This window comes from Balaenoptera acutorostrata, chromosome 9, assembly GCF_949987535.1.
Source record: "Balaenoptera acutorostrata chromosome 9, mBalAcu1.1, whole genome shotgun sequence".
Taxonomy (NCBI): Eukaryota; Metazoa; Chordata; class Mammalia; order Artiodactyla; family Balaenopteridae; genus Balaenoptera; species Balaenoptera acutorostrata.
The window spans coordinates 54219821-54244514 of NC_080072.1; the positions used below are offsets into that span (position 1 = coordinate 54219821).

Genomic DNA, 24694 nt, shown 5'->3' on the forward strand with positions numbered 1-24694 from the left:
GTGCCTAAGAAGTGCCTGGAATAGACTGGGTACCTAATAAATATTTGTTGAATAAATGTATGAAAAGGTAAGGATTATTTTATCAATTTAGAGTTGGAAAGACTGTAGTTCCTAGAGGTGAGGTATTTTGCCCTGGGTCACTCACTAAGAGGCAGAACTGGGATTTGAAACTAGGGCTCTACACTCAGCCCTTCCAGAGCACGCCTGCGCCGCTAGGACCTCACTTCCGTCCGCTCCTATTAGCTCCGCTTCGCTCAGCCTGCCTCGTCTCCGAGACTAGTTTGACCCTCGGGCGGCCGCCGTAGCGCGTCGCCTCCGTTGCTGTGGGAAACGACCCGGGACCTGTGAGGGAGGAAAGACGTTTCCCGCCGGCGGGAGTTGCAGTTGTGGTGGCCAGGGGAGCTCGGAGGCTGCGGGTCCGGCGCAGCGGCACCATGGCGGACCAGTTTTATCTGGAAAATATAGACGAGTTCGTCACGGACCAGAACAAGATCGTGAGGAGCTAGGATTTGGGGAATGCGGGCGTGCGACTGGGGTCCTGGGCCCAGCGAGGGCGGCGGGGGCCTTGACGCGTCTGCGTGTGCCGCGTGGGGACTGGCCCAGGGGACACGGTCCCCACGCCTGGTGCCCCAGGGCGAGCGAGAACTCGCCGGGGAGGACCTGTGGCTCGCGCGCAAATCCGCGTCCTTAGGGTGGGCGTGCTGGGTTCTGTGCACAGGCCCGGGGCCCCGGAGGTCGGGGGCGGGGGGGCGGGGAGGAACATTGGTTGATAGTGTTTCTAAGGCGTCTCTACACTTGCCTGACGACGTGGTTGGCGTTTGAAGTCTCAAGTTTTCAGTTGAGGAAATTGTGTTTTGACCGGGTTAAGTGACATGTAACCTTCCGGCCGTCAGTTGGTTTCCTCCTCCTGGAAGTTTGGTATTGATACAGGCTTGGCCTGCCTCACAGGGTTGGAGTAAAGATCAAGTGAGACGATGGATGTGAGAGCGCTTCGCAAATCGTGATGACTGAGTGCCTACTGTGAGCTTTGGATACACATTATTGCGTTTAGTCTCTACAGTGACCCACCTGGAGGTCGGTGGAAGTATCCCTAGAAAAGGCAGTTGAAGCAGAGGGACCAAATAATTTATTTGTGATTAGTAAGGGATAATCAGTTTTCCAGCCTAGGTCTGTCTCTTTTGCTAGTGCTTTCCTCTACATCACACTGCCTTTGCCTAACCTATATAAGTCTTCTAATTATTGGAAACTCAGCGTTTAGAATTGGAAGACTTTGAGAGGAGGGTGACAGGTTATAAGGAGGTGGCAAATGACAGGAGAGTTCAACGAAGGATGGAAGGAAGATCAAAGCTTGATGCCAGTAGTGCCCAGTCTAACCTCTTGATACAGTATTCAACAACTTCACTCATTCCCTGACCCCTGCACCACCTGTGCCCTTTAATGTTTGTATGGCTGCAACTTTCCTCAGAAGTTTCTGAGTTATACACTCCAAAGTAACCTAGCTTCTGGGTGAGTTTGAGGATAGTTTTTGGTGGTGGCCCCAAAAAAGGACAGAATGTGAAAAAAAGGGCCTTAGTAAAACAAGGACTGTGAGAAAAATGAGATTTTTTTTCTATGTATATTCAGCCTTTCTTTTTAGATTCTTGCATTAATCTATGATACAGACTTCTTAGTATTTGTAAGATAAATATCTGAGTCCTACCTGCCTAGGTGTATGGTTCTTGGCAAAACTGGGGTGGCATCTAATGTAATTTATAAGGCTTAATCATCTAGGAGTAAGAATCTTTAGGAGCCCTTGGGACTGACCTGCACTCTGGAGTCATCTAATAAAACATTAAAATAAAACTCCTTCTTGCAGGTGACATACAAATGGCTGAGCTATACACTAGGAGTTCATGTTAATCAGGCCAAACAGTAAGTACAATTTATTACTAATTTTAATCTGATTGGAATTTTTGGTTTTGTTTGTTTGTTTTCTTTTGCTTTGTTAGCTTTACAGATAGTCTCTAGGTTAGAACCCACACCTCACCCACCCTGAGGGGGAATGGGAAAGAATACCTTTTTTTACTACCTTTAATGCTTTTGTCTGTTATTTAGGAGATAGGTGGACTTGTATACAAATGTGTGGTGATATGTTTACTGGATTTATTTGTAGCCTTGCCCTCTGGTTAACATCACTTTGTTATTTCTAATTTATTAAATGGGCTAGCCAATTCTGTTTACATCTCAGATTTATATGTCTGTTATCTTAAACATCTTCATTACATTTTCACATGTGCTCCTTAGGCCCATCTCTGGGTGTTACTGAAATAACTTCCATAATGAGGTCAACAGGTGTTTGACACAGCTGTGTAACAGTATAAGACAGGGTAGAACTATTTAAGTGAAACTAAAAAGGGAGTGTTCAGGATGACAGAGCATTGCCCTTCTTGAATTTTGCCCTATCACCTTTCCTTGCTGAAACTTGTAGTCCGACCTGGGGCCAAAATGGAAGGGGCAGGCTTTTGAATTAACTTCGGAATTTCTTCACCTGAAAATGTGCAGGTGTTGTCTATGTCCAATGGGTAGGAATTGGTGAACAGGCTGAGAGCCTGTTAACATATATTGAGTTAAATACTCATTTTGTTTGCTTTATTCCTAAAGGTGGTTTGGTTTTTCCCTATTCCTTGAGTCATAGGAACATTCTGTGAGTCTTAAAAAAAAATCCCTGATCTCTAGAATGGGTTGATTTGGCTTGATTTGGGTTGCTGTTTGGCAGATCCAGGAGTTTAATTTTGACTGTGATGTTTATGCCTTCAAGACCTGAAACTCTTGGCCCAGGGATGGGTTCGGACTGATTTTGACTATTTGAGATTACCATTGCTGAGACCAGTCCTGGCCCAAACCTAACAGGTTTAGGTAACTTTGGGATTAGACACCCATAAGAGTAATTATTTGTTATGGTTATAGATGTTTAAATATGAAATGAGTTAACTGTTACTATATAAGCCTATTGAGATTAAAGGTGCATATTGAGGACTGGAGATGAAATAAAGTTGCCGGCAATTTTACTGTAGCTATAATTTTTATGGAATTATTTCCTATAATTTTTATGGAATTAATACGCTGTCTAGCCCCTGCCTGTCTACCAGTTTCATCCCATACCACCCTCTACATCACTTATACTCTAGCCATATTTGCCTTTCTGTTCCTCAGATGTGCCAAGCCCATTCTCACTCAAGGAAATTTGTCCCATTCCCTCTGCCTGGAATGCTCTTCTCACAGCTGTCCTCATTGTTCAGGTTTCAGCTCAAATTTCACACATTACTTCATATAGTAACTCTTCCCTAATGCTCTATTTCCGGTGTCCCTACTCCTCTCTCTGTGTCATGCACCCTGTTACTTTCTTTCATAATTATTTTTTTTAAAAACAGCTTTATTTAGATATATTTCATATACCATACAATTCACCCGTTTAAAATGTACAATTCAATGATTTTTAATATATTTACAGAGTTATGCAGTTAGCACTATAATTAATTTCAGAACATTTTAATCACCCCCCAAAAGAAACCCTATATCCGTTAGTAGTCCCTCATCATTCTTCTCCCCTCACCCCCCAAGCACTAGGCAACCACTAATACACTCTCCATCTATAGATTTGCCTATCCTGGACATTTCATATAAATGGAATCATAAGTAATTATTAATACTTATTAATACTTAAGATTACTTATTAATAATAAGTAATCTTGTGTGTCTGGTTTCCTCCACTTAGCATAATATTTTCAAGGTTTCTCCATGTTGTAGCATGTATCAGTACTTCATTTCTTTTTATGGTTGAATAATATTCCATTATATAGTATATTAGTTCTCTAGGGCTGCCATAACAGAATACTGCAAACTGGGTGGCTTAAAACAACAGAAATTTATTGTCTCAGTTCTGGAGGCTAGAAGTCCAAAATTAAGATAGTGGCAGGGCCATGCTCCTTCTGAAACCTGTAGAGAAAAATTCTTCTTTGATTCTTCCTAGCTTCTGGTGGTTTGCTAGCAATGTTTGGCATTCTTTGGCTTGTAGCTGCATAACCCCAGTATCTGCCTTCATAGCACATGGCATTCTCCTTGTGTGTCTGTATCTTCACATAGCCATCTTATAAGGATACCAGTCAGGCTAAACTGAGAGACAGATGAGACACCAGGCTTGGTGGCTCCTGTTTGGAAGGCCTAACCCTTAGAGGGCTCATCCTGGCTCCCTCCAGCCAATGCCAGCAGAGCAGAGTTTGAGGCACAGGAGCCTTAGGATTACAAACACTGGCTTTGGAGGCCATGCATCCAGAATCAGAATCCACTCATTTAGCTGAGTTACCCACTTGAGTCACCACTCTTAGGTTCTGAGCTTCTGTCTCTGTTTGAAAAATGGGAATAATAAAAACATGTAGGGCTTCCCTGGTGGCGCAGTGGTTGAGAGTCTGCCTGCCGGTGCGGGGGACACGGGTTCCAGCCCTGGTCTGGGAAGATCCCACATGCTGCGGAGCAACTGGGCCCATGAGCCACAACTGCTGAGCCTGCGCGTCTGGAGCCTGTGCTCCGCAACAAGAGAGGCCGCGATAGTGGGAGGCCTGCGCACCGCGATGAAGAGTGGCCCCCGCTCGCCGCAGCTAGAGAAATGCCTCGCACAGAAACGAAGACCCAACACAGCCAAAAATAAATAAATAAATTTATAAAAAAAATAAAAAATAAAAAATAAAAACATGTAGCTTCTAAGGTTAGGGTGCAGATTGAATTTTATGGAAAGTACTTAATATGTGCTCAATAAAAAGCAGTTGATACCGTTAAAAAAAAACAAAACAAGGATACCAGTCATAGTAGATGAGGAGCCCACCCTACTCCAGTATGACTTCATGTTAACTTATTACATCTGCAAAGACCCTATTTCCAAATAAGGTCATACTCTGAGGTACTGGTGGTTAGGACTTCAACTTATCTTTTTTGGGGGGGACACAATTCAACCTATAACATATGGATATATAACATTTCGTTTATCCATTCATCAGTTGATGGACATTTAGGTTGTTTCCACATTTGGCGTGTTATGAATAATGCTACTATGAACATTTGTGTACAAGTTTTTGTGTGGACATGTGTTTTCAGTTCTCTGAGTATACACCTAAGATTGGAATTTCTGGGTCATATGTAACATTTTGAGGAGCTGAGGAACTGTTTTTTCAAAGTGGCTACACTATTTTACAATCCCACCACCAAGGTGTGAGGGTTCTGATTTCTCAGCATTCTTGTCACCTCTTTCTGTTATCTGTCTTTTTTAATTTTAGCCATCCTGGTGGGTGTGAAGCAGTATCATTATGGTTTTGATTTGCATTTTTGTAATGGCTAATGACATTGATCATCTTTTCATGTGCTTATTAGTCATTTGTGTATCTTCTTTGGAGAAATACCTATTCAGATCCTTTGCCCATTTTTTCCATTGTGTTTGTCTTTTTATTATTGAGTTGTAAGAGTTCTTTATATATTCTAGAGACAAGTCCCTGATCAGATAATGATTTCTTTGCACTTTCTTGATGGTGCCCTTTGCAGCGCAAGAGTTCTTCTTCTTCTTCTTCTTATTTTTTCTTTTTAAAATTTATTTATTTAGTTAGTTAGTTTTGGCTGTGTTGGGTCTTCGTTTCTGTGCGAGGGCTGTCTCCAGTTGCGGCAAGCGGGGGCCACTCTTCATCGCGGTGTGCAGGCCTCTCACTATCGCGGCCTCTCTTGTTGCGGAGCACAGGCTCCAGACGCGCAGGCTCAGCAGTTGTGGCTCACGGGCCCAGTCGCTCCGCGACATGTGGGATCCTCCCATACCAGGGCCCGAACCTGTGTCCCCTGCATTGGCAGGCAGACTCTCAACCACTGCACCACCAGGGAAGCCCAAGAGTTCTTATTATTGATGATGGAGTCCGGTTTTTTTTTTCTTTTGTTGCCTGTGCTTTTTATATAGTATCTAAGAAGGCTTTGCCTAACCCAAGTAAATCATGAAGATGTACTTCTGTGTTTTCTTCTGAGAGTTCTGTAGTTTTAGCTCTTAAATCAATAATTATCACTTTATTTAACATTTCTACGTATCTTGTGCTTGTTATACTAAAAATGCTTCAGTCCTCACAGTAAGAATACACTGTGTTGGTTCAAGCTTATTTATAAGTGAAGCCCTAAAATGTGTATAGGCTTACCTCATTTTGTTGTGCTTCACTTTACTGCACTTCGCAGATACTGCGTTTTTTGTTTGTTTGTTTTTGTTTTTACAAATTGAAGGTTTGTGGCAACCCTGTGTTGACAAAGTCTGTGGGTGCCAGTTTTTCAATAGCATTTGCTTATTTGTTGTCTCTGTGTCACATTTTGGTAATTCTCATCATGTTTCAAACCCTCCACCAACAAAAAGATTATGACTTGCTGAAGGCAGATGATAGTTAGCATATTTTAGCAATAAATTATTTTCTATTTTTAAATTTATTTTATTTATTTATTTTTGGCTGCATTGGGTCTTCATTGCTGTACGCGCGCTTTCTCTAGCTGCTGCGAGCGGGGGCTGCTCTTCATTGCGGTGCGCGGGCTTCTCATTGTGGTGGCTTCTCTTGTTGCTGAGCATGGGCTCTAGGCGTGCAGGCTTCAGTAGTTGTGGCTCGTGGGCTTTAGAGCGCAGGCTCAGTAGTTGTGGCGCACGAGCTTAGTTGCTCTGTGGCATGTGGGATCTTCCCGGACTGGGGCTTGAACCCGTGTCCCCTGCATTGGCAGGCGGATTCTTAACCACTGTGCCACCAGGGAAGTCCCTATCAACCTTTTTTAACAGATGAGAAAACTGAGACTTAGAGTGTCCTGTCACCCTTTTTTCTTTTAACTATAGTGAGAGCATTTAAAGTTTCACTGTTGGCACTGAGGGCAGTGACTGGGCATGGTTGTTACTGTTTGCTTGGATGCAATAGAGAAATATTTTTTCAGTTTTTAGCATTATTTTAGGCTCTGTCATAAAACAGCAAACTTGACAGACAAGGCCCTTCCCATCATTGACTTAAACAAGATAATTTCAGGTTATAAAAATGCTGTGAAGGAATTAGATTAGGGAAGACAATATAGGTATACACTGTGTTCATCCTATGGGAAAATTATGGGTGGAACTGATCAGGAGGGATGAGAAGATGCGAAGGTATAGTTAATCGTGTGTAGGAAGTGCATCTTGTAAGAAGTCATATGCATTGTTACTCATATTTAAGAACACTTTGCGTGTTTTGTTGGTAAGGTGTTTGGCATAATCAAATTAGATGAACATGTCTTAGGGATTCAAAAGGTATGCAGAAATGTTTTTAAGAGTTTGTGCCGTTTTGACCATCTTGTTAATATAAAAGAGAACTGGGCCTGATTTGGGGAGATAAGTGCACAGAGGACAATGACTGATGATACAAGCAAGACTGAATTGTTGATAAAAGACAGCATGTTTCGCCAGCAAGCTCAAAGCATCTTGGGCATGGTCTCTTTCTACCATTTTTCCGCTAGCATGGTCCTAACTAGCATAAATAAACCAAAACGTTCATGACTCTGTGTTCCTCATCTTTCCTAACGTAATTGCTGCATGGAGGGACACACTAAAGAGAACAAGATAGAGGAATCAACAAAAATGTTGATTTTTTTCCTCAAGATGTGTATAGTCTAGTGGGGATGTCAGATACATAAACTAAGTAATTGGAATACGGTGTGGTAACTATAATAACAGATATGGGATAGGTCCTGTTAGAACTTAGACGGCAAGGCTGCCCTGCTGGCCTAGTGGTGTTAGGGAAGGCTTCACATAGGAGGTGATAACTGAGCTGCTATCTTGATGAGGAATTAGGTGGATGAGGTCTGAGAAGAGCATTCTAGGCAGAAGGAGGGGCATACAGAAGAGCCAGGGGAACTGCAGAATGTTTCATAAGGCTGAAAATTGTGTGAGTGTGGGAGAATGGTGAGAGATACAGGGGCCAGAACAAGAAAGGTCTTACATGTCACTGATAGACCTGTGGAGTTGCTCCTTAGGGGATGGGGTGCTACTGAAAACTTTTGAACAAGGAATAATACTTCAGCTAAGAATAATCAGCTACTTTTTTTTTTTTTTGCTGTGTTGGGTCTTTGTTTCTGTGCGAGGGCTTTCTCTAGTTGTGGCAAGTGGGGGCCACTCTTCATCGCGGTGCGCGGGCCTCTCACTATCTTGGCCTTTTTCTTGTTGCGGAGCACAGGCTCCAGATGCGCAGGCTCAGTAGTTGTGGCTCACAGGCCTAGTTGCTCCGCGGCATGTGGGATCTTCCCAGACCAGGGCTCGAACCTGTGTCCCCTGCATTGGCAGGCAGATTCTCAACCACTGCGCCACCAGGGAAGCCCCATTCAGCTACTTTTTAACAGCACTTAATGACTAATAGGCATCTCAGATTTAACATGCCCCCAAACTTAACTCCTAATTTCTCCCACATCGCCTCCTTCTCCTGCTTTTCTCCATCTCAGTGAATGACAGCTTTATTCTTTGAGTTGCTTAATCCAGTCATCCTTGATTTCTTTTTCTCTCATACCCCACAGTCAGTCCATCAGCAAATCCTGTTGTTTCTCCCTTTAAGATGTCCCCAGAATTCATCCACTGATTACTGGCTCCATTGCTACCACTGTAGTCTGAGCCACCATCATCTCTAGCCTAGATGATTGCAGTAGCCTTGTAAGTGGTCTCCCTGCTTCCTTCCTTGCCCCTTAACAATATATTCTCCACACAGCAGTCAGGAATCCTCCTAAAAGGTGAGATCATGTTGTTTCTGTTCTAAACCTTCTGAGGGGCTTCCCTGGTGGCGCAGTGGTTGAGAGTCTGCCTGCCAATGCAGGGGACACGGGTTCGAGCCCTGGTCTGGGAAGATCCCACATGCCGCGGAGCAGCTAGGCCCGTGAGCCACAATTACTGAGCCTGCGCGTCTGGAGCCTGTGCTCCGCAACAAGAGAAGCCGTGATAGTGAGAGGCCCGCAGCACGATGAAGAGTGGCCCCCACTTGCCGCAACTGGAGAAAGCCCTCGCACAGAAACGAAGACCCAGCACAGCCATAAATAAATAAATAAATAAAAATAAATAATTTAAACCTTCTGAGGACTTCCTTCCTACATAGAGCCACAAAGCCCTGCATGTCTGGTACTTGGCTCTCTTCTTCCCTTCTTCCTTATTCAGCACACTCACCTCTTTTCCGTTCCTTGCACCTTGCTTACATTCTTGCCTCAGAACCTTTGGATTTGCTGTACTTTCTGCCTGGAACATTCTTCCCTGAGATATTCACATTGGCGGCTCTGTAACTTCCTGCAGGGAAGGAGTCCTTCCCTAATCATCTTATATAAAATAGCAAAACTTCTCAGGCACTCTTTGTTCTCCTAATCTTTTTTTCCCCCATAGATTTACTACCATCTGACATATATTTACTTGTTTGTTTATTGTATCTCTCTTTCCTGCAGTGCAAACCCTGAATGGGTAGAAACTTTGATTGCTTTGTTCTCTGCTCTATCCCCAAGGCATAGAGCATGAAGTAGCCACTCATTAAGGTTTTGTTGACTGAATGACTTGATTTGCATTTTTAAAACTTCACCTTGGCAGCCTTGTGGATAATGAAAGGGAAGGTGGTGTGAGGAAGGCATTGACACTTGGAATTGAAATAGTCCAGCCAAGAGATTTGGAGGGCATGGAGTCAAGAATTACTTGGGATGGAAAACTGACAAGATTTGGCAACTCACCAGACTGGGAAAAGTGAGGGATAACGACTCCCAGATTTCTGGCTTGGGTGGTTTGAGCAGATGATGTTGTTGTTGGGAATGAATGAAGCCATGGGGATGAATGAAATGGATCAAGGAGAAGATTTAGTAAGGTGACCAGTCATCCTGGTGTGCCCTGGACTGTTGGTTTTAGAACTAAAAGTCCATGTCAGGAAACCCCTCAGACCCAGGCAAACCCAGATCATTGATCACTCTAATGTATATAGAGAAAAGATAGCTGAAGACAACCCCAGCAGTACAGAAAAGGAGTAGGTAGTCAGGTCTGTGCAGGAAATGGATCAGAGGCAGTTAGAGAGGTGGCAGGAGACTCAGTGAGGCATTGGATCAAGGAAGCTAAGAGAGTAGTCAACAGTGTAGGTTGAGTTTCCCTTATTCTTGCCAGAAGTATGACATGTCATAGAGGCTCGGTAAATGTTTCTTGAAATAAATGACACAAATGATGTCTCTTGGTTGATGTTTTTGTTAAACTAAGTTATTGGGGGGAATCAGCTTCTGATACTAAGTGGATAAGGATAAAAATGAATTTAGGGAATGTTATAAAAGCAACGTTATTTCTATATTGAGTGTTTGGCAGTCTCGGGTTAATGAATACTGGACAGTGTGAGTAAGCTGTTACATTTGTAGTTTTGAAACAGCATTGATTCTGAATGATCATAAAATTGGAACTTCAGAGCTGTGCACTTACGGTCATCTACATAGTGGTTCTTAATGTTCTGGAGTAATCCTTTTGCAAATCTGTTGAAAACCTTGAACCATCTCTCCCCTCTCCCCTCTTTCCCTGCAAAAAAAACACCTACATTTTGCTTACAGTTTTGAGGGATGGAGGCTTATGTTCTTTCTTTCTTTCTTTCTTTCTTTCTTTCTTTCTTTCTTTCTTCCTTCCTTCCTTCCTTCCTTCCTTCCTTCCTTCCTTCCTCCCTCCCTCCCTTCCTTCCTTCCTTCTTCGCCGCGAGGCATGTGGGATCTTAGTTCCCCGACCAGGGATCGAACCTGCACCCCCTGCATTGGAAGCGTGAAGTCTTAACCACTGGACCACCATGGAAGTCCGGGATGGAGGGTTATGGATGGCCACAGGAATCCCAGATTAACAGAATTGCCAATCTTGTACAGCCCTCCCAAATTATACCTCAGGATAGAAAGAGGCCTAGAAAAACTAATTTATTTATCCAGGATCAAATGGCTAGATAGTGACTAAACTTATCCTTGATTGATTATTCTGTCCATTATATGTCTTTGCCTCTTTTAGTGCAGGCTCAGTCCCACTTGACCAATTATTAGATTTCTTTTATTTCAGTTGCTTGGTCACTGTGCCAGCTCAATACAAGTTGACCCCAACCCCTATGTTCCATTCATCTTTTTTAACTCTCTGTCCATGGACAGAGGAAAAATATTCTGTAGAATATTTGATGGACTGTCAGATTTAATATATCTAACTTTTAAGTCATGGATTAAGAGTTGATGAGGTAAATTTTTATTAATGACTTACTTGTGCCTTTTGTTTGTAACAGGATGCTGTATGATTATGTTGAAAGGAAGCGAAAGGAAAATTCAGGAGCCCAACTGCATGTCACTTATTTAGTGTCTGGCAGTCTCATTCAGAATGGACATTCCGTAAGTTCTCAGAATCTTATTATGAGTTTAAATGTGTTTGAGCTATGAATAGTGTTATATAACGCAACACAGGGCAAAAACAACAAGATTCAGTATTATGGAAATTTTAAAAAGCTACTTGAAGATGGTGATTATTTTGGATTTTTAGACTAAACCTAAAACTCTTGAGAAGTTTGGGTAACATCTCGGCTGTGATACAGAGACTGTCATTATTGTGCAATTTTCCTAGGCAACAAGACATTCGGAACTGCTTCTCTTATTCCTCTTTCTTCCTTTTGAAGGTATATTGGGGGCAATGGTGGTTAATTTTCAGCCCATTCAAATGTCAAGCCACAAACTCAGGTGTTCAGCAAGTACAATTTTTTTTTTTTTTTAAGTGAACTTGATTTTAATCTGAGCTTTCGTCCCAGAAGCTCTGCTAAGATAACTCCATTCCTTCTCCCGTACCAGACTGATCCTTGGAACTTTGATAATTCCTCCTCTTTTGCTTCCTCCCCAAACTGAGGCACACCCCTTCTGTTCTCACTTCCCAAACCTCTTACCTGAAGGTTCTTTTGCTCCCATACCACCAGCCCTAGAGAATTTAGCCCAAGGATCAAGACTTCTTCTCAGAGATCCACTGATACCTGTTTTCCTCTTCCCTTTTGACTTTCCCTAAGATTCATAAATTCAGAAGCCAGATTTATCAAAATACTGACTGTATTTGTCTTGTATCAATAGAGTCCCAAGCATGTGAGATTCAAAACTGGAATGGCGATTTAGTAATTTACAAGGAGAAACAAAACTGCTAGGGGTATCAGATCCTTATATTCCCTGACTAGCATATTCTGTTCTTGTTGGTAAGCTGTTTGGCAAGCCAGATGTTAATTAAGATATTTGCAAGTGTAGATGGAATCAGATGTCATTATATATCTGAAACCAGATTAAGCAGACCTGATTCATTTGCTCTCAGAAATAAACCTGACCAGAATCCTCTCCCTGTATGGCCCTTGAATGGATTCTGCCAAAGTTTGCATCTGAATGCCTTCTTTTGTTTCCAAGGTTAATCAGCTCCCTTCTGTCTCTTTCTTGAGTTTAGTCAAAGCCTTCCATTTAGTCATAGTCAATTCTTTACCTGGGAATCACTGTGTACCTTTAAAGCAGTGGTTTCTATTCTTTTTTTGGTCACTGATTCCTTGAGAATCTGAAAGAAAAATGCATATGTTGACATATTCATGAAATTTTCAGTGTTCACAGATCTTTTGAACAAGGGTCCAAGGTTAAGAATTTATGTTTTAAGATAAAGTGGTAGATTTTTATTCTAACCCATATGACAGAGGTTCTTAATTTCAGATTCTTGGATGGTCTTTAGGGTTCAAGGGATTCTTGGGTGAACCCTTGAAAGTACATTCAAATTGTGTTCCTCAGTGCATTTTTTTGAGACCATTTTTCAAAATGATGTGTAACCCATGATCAATTAAAAACTTCTGTGCTGTGGTTTGCTTGTATAAAGCCTTCTGTTTCTAAGTTTAAGAGGGCATTTAAATTCTGCCCACCTTTTTTTTTTTTTTGCCCACTTTTTTTTAAAGCAGCAGAACGCTTTATCAAATGAAATCCTGGAATCCTAAAATATAAAATATATTAAGAGTAGGGTTCCTGTGGTTGAAGTGGTTGTGAGAATTTTAGAGCCCTGTGGAACCCTGTAGAATTAATTACTGACCAAGTGTGGATGCTTATCCATGCTTTTTTCTTTTAAGAGAGCCAGGCTAAGAAAAGGCAGATTATTAAGCATAATGTCAGGTTTTGTTCTTATTCTTTCTCATTTCTTTTTTAAGTTTTAAGTGTTTCTAGAAAGAAAAAAAGATACATAGGCTTTGTATGGGTTTTTAAACATACGAATAATTTCTGTTTTTCCAATGATCATTATTGTAAAAAATGCTTGATAATACACAGAAAGTAAAAGCCTCCTTCTAATCTCATCCTGGAGAGTCTTCCAGAGAATTATTGAAAATTTCAAGGAAATGTTTGGTTGATTCTTTTTGCGATATTAGAGGTTATTAGCTTGATCCATTCTTTATTAGGTCCCCCATTAGCTTTTCATCTAATGATTTTAGCTGAGATTGATTTTTATCATTGCCTAGATCATTAATTCACTAGGAGTTACAAAATAGTGATGTTCTAATTCTGTCATTCCTTCTGGATTTATTGGCTGGAATGTTTCTATAAAGAAGAACTTTCTCTCATCAACTAGCTATGTTTTCCCTTTTTCTTTAACTGATAAAAAGCTCAAGGGGATTGCCCCCAGCCAGGCTCTGGGTTTATGGATTCTGAACTCAACTCCTGTGTTCCCCTTAATAGGATCCCCCTGAACCAGAGCTCTACTCTGGTCTACGTTGTTTTAGCACTGGCATTTCCACTGCGTTGTTTTTATGCATTTCTAATATCCCCTAAGGCAGCGTTTAGTCACACTGAACTGTCTGGGCTGCGATATTTTCTCCTGAGGGTACCAATTATTGTTTTTAGGGCTCCTATTACATAGGTTTGAGTGATTAGTTCCTAATGCTCTTTTTCTCATAAGCTCTGTAATTTTTATTGTACAATTTTGCAGAACATGACATTTTTAAGAATGCTTTTTTTAAGAGAAAATGCATTATGAAGACAAGCTAAATTCCCAGTTCAAATTTACAATTATATTTTTTAAAAACTTACTTGATTTTATATTGTTCTTTTTTCTTATGTTGTGAATTTTGGTTGTTCCTAACATTAAAATAAATATTTATTTGCTTTAGCCAAATATATGTGATTTAGAAAAGCAAAACCAACAATTTTACTAACCATATGATGACTGAAAACAGTTTAAGGTTTCTAAGTTATCCCGAGCATCACTCTGTTGCAGTTATGGAAATGTTTCTCGTTCCTTATTACAGCCACATGATCCTACATTGATAGATATACCTTAGTTTATTCAGCAGTCCCTTATTGATAGTTATTTGAGTTATTTACCATCTTTGGCTATTACATATAGTGCTGCAGTGAATAGCTCAGTGTATATGTGTTTTGTATATTTTTGCCAGTGTGTTTTAGGGTTACGTCCCTAGAAGTAGGATATATATAAACTTTGTTGGGTATTGCCAAATACCTCTCCATTTTTCATTCCTACCAACAATGTAGGAGAGCATCCGTTTCTACACAGCACATGTGGTCCTGTTTCAGGGTCATCTGCATTTCTCTTCTGTGAACTGTTTCTTCATACCTCTTGCCGATTTTCAAAAGGATAGTTAGTCTTTGTTTTCTCTATTTTAGGAGCTATATATTAACCCTTTGTGATGTAAGTTGCAGATATTTTTCCCACTTTATCATTTGTCTTTTTACATTGCTTAAAGTTTTTTTTTTTTATCATCCAAAAATGATTTTTTAGTTTTTATGGATTATTTCAGTTACTTCTGGATTTTGAATTATAGTCAAGAAACTTTTCCTCATTCTCAGGTTATATTAGTTTATAGAAGAATTCACCCATATTTTCTTTCTGTGCATATTTTATATATATATATATATATATATATATATATATATATATATATATATATATATGTTTCGTTCTTTACATTTAGATCTCTGATCCATTTAGAATTTATTTTTTTTGTATGGTGTGAGAGATCCAATTTTTATCTGGTTCCATATGATTATACAGTAATTCTCATTACATTACTTAGTAAAAAGTCCTCTTTTCCTCACACTATTTTGAGCTGCTGTGTTTTTTTGAGTTTTGGGGTTTTTTTTGGTACTGATATCTACACTCTCTCACTTTCCTTAACCTTATTGAGAAGTTTCAAAGTAAGCAAGTTAAAAATGAGTCTGACTTTATTAAACTGTAACATACATTTTCAGGGGTACCTAATGTTGCTAATTTCACATCCAAGTGCAAATGAATTTTTGGCAAGGAAACGTTAAAATTGCAAGTTGTACTATTTTAAATACCAATGAAGTGTTATTTTGTTACAGTGCCACAAGGTTGCAGTAGTGAGAGAAGATAAATTGGAAGGTAAGTATTTTAGCGATTTAACAAGTTTTTCCTCTTATGGCATCAGTGTCATTAACATCTCATATATATTTAGCTGTTTTACTGGAGAGCCATGTATTCTTTTTATTAGTAATTTCTGAAACATGTTAAAAGATGATACTACACTAATTTCCCATTTTTAAGGCCAATGGCTGCTGATATTTATAAAGCGCTTTTATCACGGGGTTTCAAAACCGTGACAGACGTAAAAAACTATTATGAATACCATATGGAACACCTCATCAGCTGTCAGAAGACAGTGGTCTCTAAATATTGTGTTGTATCCCATAACAGTTTTTTTAGGAAGAAAATTGAAAATTAAAGAATGCTTTTCTGAAGTCAGAAAAACTTAGTATAACTTCTAAATTAAATTTGTCTACCCATTTCAAGACTATTAATGCTACTGTTCTATTTTTTAATACCCAATTCAAAGGAATTTTGTAATAGCCACATGATCTTGGGTTATGTCTCAAGACAAAACCTGCACTGTTGTACTTTGTATATAAAGATGCCTACCAGTGGAGTTGTTTTCTTATAAATTAACTTTGAGGTATTCAAGATGGTGGAAATGTCCAGTATTTTCTTTCTGAATTCCCACAGTGGTAGATTTATTCATTCAGTAGATACATAGTGAGTATCTACTCTGTGTCAAGCTCTGTGCTAGGCACTAGAGACTTGGAACAAGTTAGGCATGGTCCCTTCCTTCATGGAACCTAAAATTTGTTCTTGTGATGTTCTTTTGTGTATTTCCTCTGCAGACTTATCTGGTTAGTAGTATTTTTGTTATATAGAGTTTCTTTTTGTAAACTAAAATTGAATTATATAAGCGAGACTTCTCAGAAATTACTTATTCCTCAGTTGCTATGTTTATATGCTACAGTATAAGATTCTTCCCTGACTGAGGGGGGGAAAAAAACCACATCATAGTATCATCAATTATTCATTAATATTTACTGAGTGTCCACTGGATGAGTGATACCTTCACAGTACTGTACTTAGAACTGACTCACCACCACCTACTTTTCATAATGTCCTTGTCACAGACAGAAGAGTTGATATTATACTGTATATAAGACTGTTTGGCCTTTTAGAGCTTTTTGGACCACCACAGATTACAAATGGTTTTAATGCAGAAGGGTTTCTTGTTAAACTCCCCACATGCTATGAAGTTTGTGTATTAACAGACTGCTTTTCCTGTTGACTTGTAGCAGTGAAGTCCAAGCTAGCTGTGACTGCCAGTGTACATGTGTACAGCATCCAGAAAGCCATGCTAAAGGACAGTGGGCCTCTGTTCAATACCGACTATGACATCCTTAAAAGCAACTTGCAGAACTGCAGCAAGTGAGCTCCTTAATGTTTCTTGTGGGCTTCTTTACAAATTGATTTTGTAAGATGTTTACACAGTGGCTGCGTCTTAAGAGTGAACGCCAAGTCTAGTAAAACCCCATTTATCTTGCAGTAAGACACATGCCTGGTTTTATTAGTACATCATAAGGTGAAAAATAGCAGCCACAACCCATACTGAAAACCTCAGTAGACTCCCCATAAATCTATTTCTCATGTATTTATCCTGTCACTACTACCAGAAATGTTGTTTGTTGGGCCCCCTCATTACTCCTTTACCCCAGTCTCTGCTTGTCTAAATCCTACCCATCTGTCAAGAACCAGTTCAAATGTTATCCTTCAAAAAACTATTCCTAATTTAATATTCCTCTACCTTCCATCCAAAATCAGTTGATCTTCCACAGCCAGGATCAGATCTTGTTCATCTTTTGTATCTTTCACAGCACAAGGAGGAGGTGGACTATATTGCACATGGGTTTTGGAAATTGATGGCCATGGGCTTGATTTTTGGCTTTGTTGCTCATGGCCCAGTAGCTTTGGACAAGTTACTTAAACTCTTTTGAGCTTTGGTCAAATGCCTACTTTGTGAGGTTGTATGGAGGGTTCAGACCAGATCCCCAGACATATAGTGAACACCTACTACTTTGATAGGTACTAAGCAGGATAATTTGAATTAATTCAACAAAGATTTGATGAGTACGTGTGACATGCCACATACTATAGAGTGAATAAGGCCCAGTACCTGCTTATGGAACTGATGATCCTATGGGAGGCAATTACAGTATAGTGTGACAGTGCTACAATATGAATAAGAGTGTGGGAGGATGTTGGGGGACACTCATCCCCCCCTTTTTGGTTGGGGTGTAGTGAGGAGGCAAGACAGAGATGGCTTCTTGAAGGGTACGGCATTGAAGTTGAGGCCTGAAGGCCTAGTAGAAGTAGCCAGTCAGAGGGAAGTGGGAGAGTAAGGACAAGGCTGAGAGAACACGTGGTGCTTGTGCAGAACCACAGTAGTTTTCTATGGTTGGAAATTAGAGTGAGAGGCTGGAAATAATGATACAAGGAGTCAGACTGTATGCTTGACTACTAGGATAAGGAGTTTAGGCTTTATTCCAAGGGCACAGGGGAGCCACTGAAGATTTTGCAGCAGATGATTGAAATGATCAGAATTGCATCATAAAAATATCACTCTGACTGTGATGGTGAAAATGGATCTGAAGGGAGTAATCTGAAGGCAAGGCCATCAGGAAGGATAAATGTTGCAGTGATTCAGGGTGGAGATGACAGTTATTTGAAGTATAGTAGTGGTGTTGGAAATGGAGAGGTACAGAGGTTAAAGAGTCATACCATCAAAACCTGGATGGTGTGGTAGTGGTTAGGGACCAGGAGAGTGTGTATGGTGGGGATGGGGGTGGGGTTCATGGTGTTAAGGATGATGGCCGTGCTTCTGGCTTGAATTGCTGGATGGATAATGGTACCATCACTAAGAAGAGGAATATATGAGGAGGAGCAGGCTTTGGGAGAAGGGAAAAATGATGAATTGGCTTTGGACATGTTGCGTTTTAGTACCCTGTCGGGAGTCCAAGTGGAGGTGTCCTTTGCAATAGATAGGGGAGTCTAGAGCTAAGGAGAGAAATCTGAGGGTAAAGATAGAGATTTTGGAATCAGAGAAAATAGATAATTAATTGGGCTACAGCAGTAGATACAGTCATGCAGAGAGAATGCATAGACTGAAGGGCAGAAAGTTATTAAACTCCAGCCACAATTACTAGCTGTGTAACCCCTTGGGCAAATTATTTAACCTCTCTGCTTGAGTTTTCTCATCAGTGAAATGAAACTGATAAAATTAGTATCAGCCTCAGGGTTGTAGAGGATTAAATGAATTAATATATGTAAAGCACTTAGAGCAATGCTTGGCACACAGTAAGCACTATTTAAGTGACAGCTGTGTTTTAAGGGGTGGGCAGAAAAGAGGGACCTAAGAGGGAGCAGCCAGAGATAAGAGGAAAGTCATGAGAGTGTCTGGAGTTCTAAAAACTAAGAAGAGAGTTTCAAGAAGGAGGGACTGGTTGACAATATCAAACCTTTCTGAGAAGCTGAGTAAAACAGGAACTGAAAAGTGATGGCCTTGGTAAGAGCAGTTTCAGTGGAGCAACCAGCTTCTGGTCAGCTGGGTAGATAGGGATATAAGGAAGTGAGACAGCAGATAGGGACAACTTTCCAGGAAATTTGACGGTAAGATGGAGGAAAAAGAGAGGTAACCTGCTACAGAGGAATTGAGGCTCAGGGAGGATATATACATTTTTAAAGTTGAGAATGCCTTGAACTTGTATTATTAGGAAAGAGCTATAAAAAGAAGAAATGGTTGAAGATACTGGGGGGGGGGATGGGATAACTGATAAAGTTGGGTCCTTGAGGAGAAATAGATATAGGATTGCCAAAAATAATTTCTGTAAGTTCCATGAGCATAGGGATCATGTCTATTTTGTTAACCAGTGTATATCCAAAATGGTGCCTGGCAAATGGTAAGCATTCAGTAAATAATTGTTGAGTGAATTAATGGTAGACATTGGTTCTTTTTTTTTCTTCAGCTCAAAACCTTGAGTATAATAGGCATACAAATATTTATTAGATAAATAATGAATATACAGCTAAAGAGTAATTTATGTCTGGTGTCTTTTAGGGAAGGATTATAAGAAAACATTAATACCCAGATATGTTTTTGTAAGTTGTATTATTAGATTTCAAAAATAATCTGTATTAAAATCTAGTTGTGGTATGTCAAACTCTAAAAATCAATTCTGTTATATCTAGTTAGTAAGCAAACAAGAATAAAAGTGACTCAAAAGTCCAAAATGAAATTTGCATAGGGACCGCTAAAATAAACATGGCAAGTAGAAATGTGATAGTAGGAAGCACTTTAATGAAACTTTAAATACTTAAAGTATCCTCGGTAGAAATGTGAGGAATTTATCTCCAGTAAAGAAGTTTGTATTTGGTCCTGAGAATCATGGGCCAACTGAGATCTGACACATTGTTTCATGTGTTTTAAGAAGTGTTGTGACAGGAAGAAAGTTGAAATTTTAGATTGAGCAGATTCTTCTCTCTTCGGACATGTTCCCAGCCTAACCTGGTCTCTTCCTCATTGCCAATTCCTGGTTCTGACCCTAAGGTGTGGAATGTAGACCGAATGGAGAAAGAGTTGTCTCGGGGCCAACTTTAGATGTTGACAATGAAATAAAACATTGCTCTCTTTCCTTGTACATGGAGGCACTGCAGGGCCAGAGAGGAAGAGTGGTGAGTGAAAGGAAATGATTTCCGTCTGTTCTTAACTCTGATGCACAAAATATTTGTGTTAACATGGGGTTTTCTATGTGGACTGTAATAAATCAGTGGAAGGTTTTTGGAACTGTGGACTCTAGCTCAGGGCTGTTCAGCCTAAAGTTACTTCAGAAATTAAGTGATATTATCAGGGATTTTTTCTCTTAGGCCAGTTAATCTCAGAGTTGTGCCTGGTTGATCTGTAAGATAATTCTATCACCACATAGTTTCTTAACCTCCATCTTCTCCCACCCCAAGTCGAGATGATACACTAAAGAAAGGAGAGAAGCCAGAAGCCTCACTTTCAGTGACTTAAATAATCTTTCTTTCAACCTGTATTTCTCTGTGCCAGGTCTTGTACTGGGTGCCTGAAATACAAAAGATGAATAATATACTTACCTTCAAGGAGCTCTTACCTACCCTCAATAAGCAAAAGACTGAGGGAAATAGAATGTTCTTCTTTCTTAGGAAACATTGGAAACTTTGCTTTAAGTACAACTGTTTGACAAGGCTGGATCAGTTACCCATTCACAATGTAGGACATTCCATTATGGATCTTTGTGAAACAGGCACATCTACAATGATTAGAGAAGAAGAGATGAATGTTCCCTTTAATACGTCATGCATATTGTTCCAAATTTCTTCACTTGGCGATGGGCATACTTGTCTGGTGCTGTTAGTTGGGATTATTATAAATTATTAAACAAGTGACTATAAAGGACCACAGGTTATAGAAGCCAGTGGCTCTGTTCCCAGCTTATTCCATGTTTTAAAGCATGATCCATTCTGGCCAGGAGAGTTGCCAGGAAATTTGTTAATATTTAAGGCTCTTAATTTTGATTCTGTCAGTATTTATGGTATTGCTAGCCCTATACATTGAAGGTCTTTAAAAACAAGAGATAACCATTTGGTTTACCAAAGATGGTGAAATTACTAATGTTTTATTATTGTTTGGTGTATTCTTACTATTTTGAATTAGGATGCTTTTTTCAAAAAAGCAAGAATACCCATATGGCTTGGTAGAAGACACCTTCCAATCTTAGTTTTATTACTAACGAGATGTATAATCTAGGACTTCACTCACTCCTCTCCAGTACTTGTTGCACAAACTAATTTCTAAAATCCATTCTAGTTCTAAAATTTTCTAATTTTATAGTATTAGGGTTAGAAAGTATTGTGGGGAAGAAGCAAGAGTTTAAAAATAAGGTTTGATGTTGACATCAGTTAATTTAATGTAACATTTCTGTCCTCAGGTTTAGTGCCATCCAGTGTGCAGCTGCTGTCCCTAGAGCTCCTGCTGAATCCTCATCTTCTGAAAAGTTTGAGCAGTCAGATCTTCCGGTATCACCTGAGACACAAGCCAGTAATGAGTTGACCACCAATGGTCATGGCCCACCTATCCCCAAACAGAGTTCCCAGCAGCCCAAAGGAATCATGGGCATGTTTGCTTCTAAAGCTGCTTCTAAAACCCAAGATGCCAACAAGGAAACCAGAGCAGAGGCTAAAGAAGTAACGAATGTAAGTCTTCTTTAAAAATATGCTTTTACAGCTCAGAATGGGTAACTAGAAAAGCATTTAACAATTCCAGTGGTAGTAGTTTAACTATTTAAGGTCTGATATTTAATTCTGTTTTTTCTGCTTTAGTGTAAACCCTTTAATTCTTTTTTTTTTAAATCCTTTAATTCTTGATATTCTCACCTGAAGTAGTCCTTTTTCTTTCGTTAATGCTTCTCACCAAAACTCAGATGCTCCTGTAAAATGTAAAGCCTGCCCTGTACACATCACAAGATTATTGTGAGACCCAGTTGAAATAATGCAAGGAATTGTATATTAGCAGTATGTTATTTGGGAACATCTATATTTTGGGCTTTACCAGTGTATTTAACATTCTCATTCTATTTAATGAATTTTTCTTATTTTTTTCTTTCATCCCTTTCCTTAGTTTTTTATTGTTCAGTCATCTGAACTAAAGTGCATTGACTTAAGAAAAGTCTCATAAGATACTATTAAAAATAATCTAGAAAAGCGTAATTATTGCCATTATTATTATTACCATTATTGTCATTTTAAAGCTTCCACTTTGGGAAAGGAGAGGAGAGGGAGAGGGAAAGCACTGACAATTATAGGGCTCCTACTGAGTGCCAATAGTTTGGTCTTTGTTTAAATCCTCTTATCACTTCTGTGAGGGAGATATTATCATCTTGTTAAGTAATTTGGATGTCATATTGCTATTACGTGGTGGAACCAGCATTCAGTTCCACTTAGGATGATTACAAATGTAATGTTTTGGAGGTTTTTCCCCATTTTGTACCTTGTTGCCTCTGATGTGTTTTAATTCTGTCAAACTAAGTAGTTTTTAAATATACTCTAAAAAAGTTTAGACATATTCATGGATAATAATTTTATAAAAACCAGGGGAAACTAAGCTATGGCAATTAACACCAAATACTATCTGGTCTGGATTTGTTCTTATATCTAGTGCCTACACGTTTTGGCATGATAATATAGAGACTGTATGATCATGAGAGTGTGCTCTGCTATTGAAGAGATTTTTTGACTGCTACTTGAAGAACAGCCTAAACACTAGAAAAAAAATCATGTGTGTTTTCTTTTTCTATGCTTTTAGGCATCTTCGGTAGGCAACAAGGCACCAGGGAAAGCGAATGCGATAAGCAATTTTTTTGGAAAAGCTGCTATGAGTAAGCATGTTCTTACCTTCCTTTGACTAATATATGAATGTTAATGTAATAACATTATATCTGAGGTGAAAGCCACCTTGTCCAGTTTTTACCCATCTAACACACTACCATGTGGCATTCCCGCATCCTAACATAAACTTGTAGTATACGGACCTATATGTTGATGAATATAACCAATATAACCAACTGGAACAGTAGATTTTATGGGTGAGCTGGGTTCAGTCGAGATATCCTGGAGGGTAGTTTACTTATTTCTGTTTTTACTTCCTGCCTTGAAAAGAGAATTAAATATTTGTTTCATAGTGTTCTTGAAAATGGGTGTTAAAAATAAAAGGGAAGTTTATTTATAATGGCCATTTATAAATGTTTACTTTTTGAGAAAGCAAATCTCCTTTATGTAAAAAAATATATTTAGATGAGAATTCTTTCATATAGAAAGAACCAATAACCACATAGTTTTGTACTTCTCATATCAAGTACACCTCCCCTGAGGGTATGTGGCCAGAACACCAGGAAGAATGCAGGAGCTGCAGGATAATGATGGCACACTTCTTGGAGCATAGCACTTGTTACACGCCTGTGCAAGCAAAATTAGTCAGAAATCTGCTTTTCTGTGATGGTCAAAATGGTAGTCAGGGGACAGATTGGGGTACTAGTATTTTTATTTGCCATAAAAGCTATCAGAGAACATTTTTATGTTCTGAAAAAATATTGAAAGTTTGCTACTGTCAGGTTATTGGGAGGCATGATTGTATTACTGCAGGCACAGTGCATAAGGAGGGCTCCCTACTTCTGTGAAAATATGTCACGCTAATGTCACTGGCCTGCACGGCTGGTGCTAGTCCACTATACCCAATCAGATTGTGTGGTTTCTTGGCAACTTTGATGAGGCCCACATGTTTATTTGTTGTTGTTGTTTTTAATATGTTTGTAACCTTAAAAGCCAGTGAATTTTAAAATTACTATTATTTCTAAAATACATAAAACATGACTGCAAATTGTAAAAGTCAAACAGAAGTATACATTTATTTATTCATGTGTTTATTTAGCAAATATTTATTGAGCACCTACTAAATGCTTGGAACTATTATGCGCTAGTGATGCAATGCAGAAAATGTCCTCATGTCCCTTATATTCTACTGGAATAGAAAGACAAATAAATACAGAAAAAATAAAATACTTAATGATTGTAATAGCTAGGCAGAGAGTAACAGGATATTATGATAGAATGTAATAGAGGGAGGGGGGAAACCTGGATAAAATAAAGGAATGAAATATTCACTTAATTAAAAGAATGGCTTACAAAGCTGATTTATTTAACAGATTTTTTTTCAAGGCTTAACGTTTAGAGTAAAATTATGAATGTTTTTATTGTATTTGACACATGACAAGATCAATGCAATGAAAATGAAGCTTGAGAGCTGGATGAAAAGAGTTGATTGTTGGTATTTGAACCATTTAAAACTTGATGCCAGACAATAACAAGTGTTAGCAAGAATGTGGAGAAATTGAACCCTCATACATTGCTGTAGGGAATGTAAAATGATGTGCTCACTTTGAAAACAGTGTGGCAGTGCTTCAAAAAATTAAACATAGTTACCCAGCACTTCCACTACTAGGTATCTACTCAAGTGAATTAAAACTGTGTGTCCACACAAAAACTTGTACAAATGTTCATAGCAGCATTATTCATAATAACCAAAAAGGTCTATCATGTGATGAATGGTTAAATGATATGTGATATATCCATATGATGGAATATTTTTCAGCCATGAAAAGGAATGAAATACTGATACATGCTACAACATGGATGAACCTTGACATGTTATGCAAAATAAATGAAGCCAAACACAGAAGGCCATATGTTATATGATTCCATTTACACAAAATGTTC

At 39.3% G+C, this 24694-nt stretch overlaps 1 protein-coding gene across 2 annotated transcripts in view; it reads left to right on the top strand.

Annotated features, from left to right (window-relative positions):
* Positions 1-334: 334 nt before the first annotated feature.
* POLD3 (DNA polymerase delta 3, accessory subunit) overlaps positions 335-24694 on the top strand; it is a 41949-nt gene continuing 17589 nt past the window's right edge. For both annotated transcript variants that reach the window (XR_009009359.1, XM_057553856.1), the window contains exons 1-7: positions 335-494; positions 1856-1911; positions 11295-11397; positions 15379-15418; positions 16645-16777; positions 21355-21619; positions 22728-22800. Coding sequence is in view for 1 of the 2 variants with exons in the window: in XM_057553856.1 (XP_057409839.1) it covers positions 435-494; positions 1856-1911; positions 11295-11397; positions 15379-15418; positions 16645-16777; positions 21355-21619; positions 22728-22800 (730 nt within the window). In the remaining variant the exon portion in view is untranslated. The remainder of the gene's footprint in view (positions 495-1855; positions 1912-11294; positions 11398-15378; positions 15419-16644; positions 16778-21354; positions 21620-22727; positions 22801-24694) is intronic.